The sequence below is a fragment of the Poecilia mexicana genome, unplaced genomic scaffold, assembly GCF_051168715.1.
Source record: "Poecilia mexicana isolate PSO_F unplaced genomic scaffold, ASM5116871v1 scaffold_15, whole genome shotgun sequence".
Taxonomy (NCBI): domain Eukaryota; kingdom Metazoa; phylum Chordata; class Actinopteri; order Cyprinodontiformes; family Poeciliidae; genus Poecilia; species Poecilia mexicana.
Window position 1 is genome coordinate 25,542,608 of NW_028263384.1, and position 5,901 is coordinate 25,548,508.

At 42.9% G+C, this 5,901-nt stretch overlaps 1 protein-coding gene across 1 annotated transcript; it reads right to left on the bottom strand.

The window, feature by feature from the left end:
- Nucleotides 1-1,084: 1,084 nt before the first annotated feature.
- Nucleotides 1,085-3,834, bottom strand: LOC106907570 (transmembrane protein 121). Its single transcript, XM_088012976.1, has one exon. It carries the CDS (start codon nucleotides 2,637-2,639, stop codon nucleotides 1,689-1,691), a length of 951 nt encoding a protein of 316 aa, XP_087869102.1. The 5' UTR covers nucleotides 2,640-3,834; the 3' UTR covers nucleotides 1,085-1,688.
- Between the last annotated feature and the right edge of the window lie 2,067 nt (nucleotides 3,835-5,901).

A 5,901-nucleotide genomic window follows, 5' to 3' on the forward strand; every position in this document is an offset into this window, starting at 1 on the left:
AAATGCAGAGCATCACACTCTGTTTGCTGTGTTAACACTTATGGTCATAAATGCTGTTTTGGCTCAAGGTTTATTTTGAAGGAGATCAACGCTGCTAACAGGAAGCTGCATGTCAATGTGACTAGCTTGATGCACGTATGCATGACCTTGTTTTTCACAAAGGGTGAATAAAGAAGCACAAACTCTTAAAAATAACAATAATACAGTGAACCACTGGTATGTATCGGGGTTAAGGAGCATAGTCACATGTGAATACCTAAGACCCATGAATACTTCTGGCCCTCTCAAAAAATGCTTATAGCTGCCCATCTTAATAGTTCAGACACCAAAAGTACCTTAATATGAATCTTAACACTATCGAGAAGCTAATCTCTACAGTCTTCCATATTTGGCGCTTCCTTAATGGTACTCCTGGATTGGCTAGTTTGCAATTGCCAGCCAACAGTGTGTCAAGTAACATTACATCTAGGTATTTCAGTCCTTGCCTTGGTCAGACAGTGTGTTCCAACAGGATCATACACACATAAAAAGATTATGTTTCGGAAAGGTGCTTCTCAAAATCCAGACCTCAGCCTTTTTTAACATTCTTAACAATGTAAGAGTTATCCACACTGAGAAACAAACCAGTTAAAATTAACATTATCAATTATTCCCAAAGCAGAAGTCAAACGTTCAGACAAATTTTTTCCGTAAGTGTGTTGGTGGCAAAAACCCGTCTCTGTTTAATATACAGTTTGCTAATGGAAATCTGTCCAAATATTAGCAGCGGACATGTGTATGTGTCAGTTATTATGTATAATTTAGACTCTGTAAATTAGAAAATATTTATGTTAAACTCAAATATGTGTAACCAGTTCTATTTTTTTTATGGTAGTTAGTTGCTCAATCATCTCACACTGAAAAAAAAAACAAATTCAAATTTATGATTAAAAGCCCATAATTTAAATTTAAGTCTGTCATGAATGGATGTAAGCTTCCCACCTGTACTGAACTGATTATCTAATTTATTTTCTCCTAACACTGGTCACAAAGTTGGCATTTACTAAATAATTTCTTAAAAAAATAAATATACTCATTGGACCAATAACTTTAAAATGATTTTATGACAAAACCTTACAGCCAGTGAGAAAGCAGGAAAGCCTTTATCTTTTACACAGTATTTGATCAAAGAGCCACATATAAAAACGCACTTCTTTTAAGAGACAGGGCTTTCACCGCTGTTTTTTTTACCCTCATTACTTTGATTTTCTCATTGGGTCTCGTCTCACTTTGACAAGGTAAAGCCCTCGACTACTAAAACAACTGAGAAACAGAAATACACGCCACAGCACACAGACCCTTTAGGTTTTCGATTGGAATGCAACACACAATTCAAAAATATACTCTATTTTTTTTTTTTGCAGTAGATTTTTGTTTTCTTTGTACATATAGAAAAAATACACAGGTAATTAAATTCACCATGGGAAATGCTTTGAGTCATCGGTAATGCCGCTGTGACAGCACTGCTCTGTCTGCACTACGTGTCTGCAGTGTCCTGTGTGCCATTAAGCATCAGGGATCATCATCTCCCGTGTGTTCACATGAGTGTTCACACGACCTAAAAGGTGTGGAACACTGCTCCCTGCCAGCATCCTGAGAGTCCCATTTACTCATATTGACATTTCGTAGGGTTCACCCCCGACATTATGTCATGTGTGTTCACAGGTTGTCACTTCGGGTAGAGGCGTCTGGTCCTGCATGACCACTTGAGGTGGAGTGGGTGCAGGACGAGCTTGTGCAACTGAGTTTTTCTGCAGCTCCACTCCAAAGGCAGGAGGAGCGTTCTGCAACTGTCTTCTGTACTGCACAAAGCTGCAGGTCTTTAGGATGATGGCCAGTATGTTCTTTCCGATTAGGATGCCAGATACTCTTGCGTCCCTGTACAGAAACATGTTCCCTCCACGGATGAAGAGCGTGATGATGTTAATGGTCACCAGGCTGAGGATGGGGTACAGTAGCATCTTGTGGGGGACAATGTTTATGCCCTGCATGCTGATTTCGCTCAAAGACACACAGGGCAGCACAAGGAGCAAGATGTAGCAGTAGAAGAACATGAGGCCTTCTGCCCACAGAGGAAGCCCTTTCTTCTGAGGCTCCCACAGGTTAGCTTGAATGTCCAGTATGTCCAGCAAGTCGACCACTACCCAGAAGAGGCGATTGCGAATCTCTTCCCGTTTCTTGAAAGCCCTGACGTACTCCATGTGGTCGATGGCCACCAGCACAATGAACAGCACTGGAATGCAAATGGACAGCAGCAATGTCAAGGCTTTCCTCGCGAGAGCGTCCAAGCTCTTCCTGTCTGCTTTGTAGTTCTGATACACAAAGTAGACTTTGATCTCGAGCACAAAGATATAGAGGAACCAGAGGATCATGGCATAGCCTCGTTTGGCAGTCCGCACCTCAGCGCCCACCCACACTGCCACATATCGGAGCACGATCAAAAAACAGATGTCCCCCACCATCACCATGATGCAGATGCCAATCTTGCGGGGTCCGTGGTTCTGCTCCACCAGGTAGGCATCAATTAGTGCCATGCTGCTCATGATAAGAATGGTGGAAAGGCAAACGTGGGGCTTGTTGGTGGGGGGTGGGGGTACCATCCTTGCCTGGGTTGAAGGTGGTGGGAAAGGAGGAGGAGGAGAGTTGCTGACTGGGGAGTGCAGAGGTTTCTCAGTTTAAACTAGATGGTGGTTTTCCCCTCCATTGCTTCTGTCTTGGAAATAATCCAGGATACATTAATTGGATTCCCAGAGATCACTTCAATCAATCTCTGTTTGTGCCCAAGCCACCTGCTGGGTAGACAGCACCCCTCATTTAGTAAATGATGCTCATTGGCAAATGGTGTGTAAACATCCAGGACAACTTGTCAAATGAATTAATAGATGTCAAGATGTGCATACCTTTTACACCTTAATCATCATTTGTTAAACATAACTGTTCAATCAGTGGGTTTCAATTTGTGTTATTAGATTAGACAAAAGCTGCATCATTGTGCTTTCACTAGAGCCATCCATTATTTGGACTCGAGCTTAAGATTTAGAGGGAAGAAAATCTAGCCCAATACTCACTTGTCCCTTTTCATACTTTCTCTTAATAACTGGCAGCAAGCAATCATCCATGAGAGAAAACCCATAGGTAATCCACAGGAGAAGAGAAAATGCCTGAGATCTTCTCCTTCTCTCAGACATAAATCCAGCAGACGTAGATGGATTTTTTTTTTCTTTATGGTGCAAAGAAGAAATCGCAAAATACTGCCGTCATAATCCACTTTCTACTCTGAATCAGGAGGAGGCATCTCAACGGTCCCCAAGACAACTCTCCATTTCTATAACTTAGAAGAAATCTGTGATGTGCTCAAGCGGTTTACAGGCCCAACTCCAAAAAAAAAAAAAAAAAAAAAAGTAGCAAAGTTTGGAAAAAAAATCTTATTTTAGAAGACAAATTTCTCTCCAGAAGTTAATATCCATCATCCACGGGCAACAACATGAGACATTTCTTGGTTAAGTCAGAAGAAACTGAAGGGTTGTAGTGGATTTTTAAATGCAGTGGCTGTCTCGCTGTCCTTTTTCCACTCTGGTGTTTGTGAGAGTATCTCTCTGTGTGCGTTTCTGCTGTCGCCACGCTTCGTTTTCCGAAGTAAAATGCTGCCCCCTTGGCGAGCTCCTGTCTGCTTTTCCGCTTCTCTGTCTCCTTCTGGAAGCTTTTTGCCAGAGCCACCAGGATCAACAGTGTCAGTGGATTCCCCTGTCCCCAGTCGGCACCACCGGCACAGCGTTACTCCAACGCAGCCGCCTCTTCCCGGTCTCTGTGCGCTTCTTAGCCCCTCTGTATGAAGTGTAGAGAGAAGCACTCCTCTGCCGCGTGCAGACGCACTCCTGAGGTTTCTTTTGCTCTGGAGCTCGCAGCCACCTTCCTCTTCTTTCTCCCTCTTCTGCTGAAGTAAAGGCACTTGCTGTGTGGAGGTGACGCTCAGCAGAGCACAGCTGCAGAGAGACGGAGAGAAAAGAGGTAGAGAGAGGGAGAGACTTTTCTAGGGGGTGGAGAGAGGCAGGCTGAGGAGGGGGGTTAGCTGAATGCACAACTTCTCCCTCTCTCACCCCGTTTCTTCCTCTTCTTTTTTGTCACATTATGCTTAGCTCTGATATCCTATTTTCTCCGGCAATCTCATTTTTTAGTTCCCAGATGAAGTGGTGCTTTCCTCACTCTTTAAGAAGCTCGTTACCTCAACATGCATTTTTTTTCTCTCTCTCTCTCTCTCTCGACTTGGAAGGTGCAGAGATTTAGAGTGAGCTACTGGACAGAGGAAATCCTCTTCAGGGGGACGGGATGTAGAAATCCAGCTTCCCAGAAGGCTGTGAATGTTGGTGGGGAGAGTTAGTGAGGTGAAGGGGGAGGCAGCGGCTCCTCCTGACAGAGAGCCTTTCTATTGATCCACCAACAGAGCAGTGAATCAGGACACTGAGATGTGGCCAGAGACCACAGATGAGGGGTAAGACAGGGAGGTACAGGTGTGGAGAGAGCAAATGAGCAAAAAAAAATAAATGCAAAAACATCTGAGATAAGACCGAATAAAGAATGCATGGGTTGGGACTAGATGTCAAGGCAACATTTGAGTCAGACAGAATAGATTGAAAGATGATACAGTGCCTTTCAAAAGTATGTTTCTCCTAAAATGTTGCCTTTTCTTTAGGAAATTGCTCATGCTCAGATTAAATAGTGTCTGTGAGCAGCAATTTCCAAATATTCCCAAAGGTTCATTGTTGGATTTAATTTTTAACTTTAACACATTACTAAGCCATATGCTTTTAAATTTCTAGAGTTGCTGTTCTGCAGAAACTCTCAGGTGGTTAGCTCTGTCAGCCTTCCCAATAACTGAGTGGCTTCCCTTTCATCTGGTTAAAAATGTTCCTGTAGCATGATGATGCCAACATCTTGTCTCACTGTGGGAGTGGAGTGTTTAGGATTGTGTGCAGTCTCAGAATCGATTCACATATGAAACTGTGGGCTTAGCAAATCACTGTAAAACCCATTACTGTGTATGCTAAGGGTCTGCAACTCCAGTCCCCAAGTGCCACTGTCCTGCAACTTCTGGATCCATCTCTGCTCCAGCACACCTAAATCAGGCTTTTGCAAAACCTGCTGACATGCCATGGAGGTAATTAAGCCTTTCGATTCAGATGTGTTAGAGCAGAGATACAAGACAGCAGCACTTGATGACTGGAGTTGTAAACTACTAGAGTATGTGTTGAGTGACAGCAGAGCATTAAGCATGTGACTTTGCTCCTTGCATGCAAGTTAAACAATAATTTAACTTGGTGGGAGGAATCTTCTTGATGATTGTGCTGCAGTATGTGGCGCAGTGGGTGGACATTGAGGTGCAGACTGCCAGATGAGTTTACGCCATAATCCTCTGGCTCTTCTTCATCTTTGTGCTTGAGATCAAAGTCTACATTGTGTATCAAAACTACAAAGGAAACCGGAAAAGCTTTGCATGTCAAATAATTTTACCTTGTCATCTGACTGCCTAAAATCTTAGACAACAAGGGTGACGGAGACTTGAACAGAAGAAGCTCGCGGGGCCTCTGTATCCAAAGATTAAAGATGTATTGTAATCTAAATAAAAAGCTGCCCATACAATAATACTTCCCTAGAATCAATTTTAGTGTTTAGTATCAGTAAGCTGTATGTGATGGTGAATTATTAAATAACAACCAATGCACTTCATTAACTTATTTGTGTCCTTCTTGTGACCTGCTCAGCGGTCTTCTCACACTGTTGATTCTAGCGCAGAGCATGCTGCTGCTTACAGCTTCTGTTTTCCTCATTATACGTATCATAATCTCATCTGACGAGAATAATTTC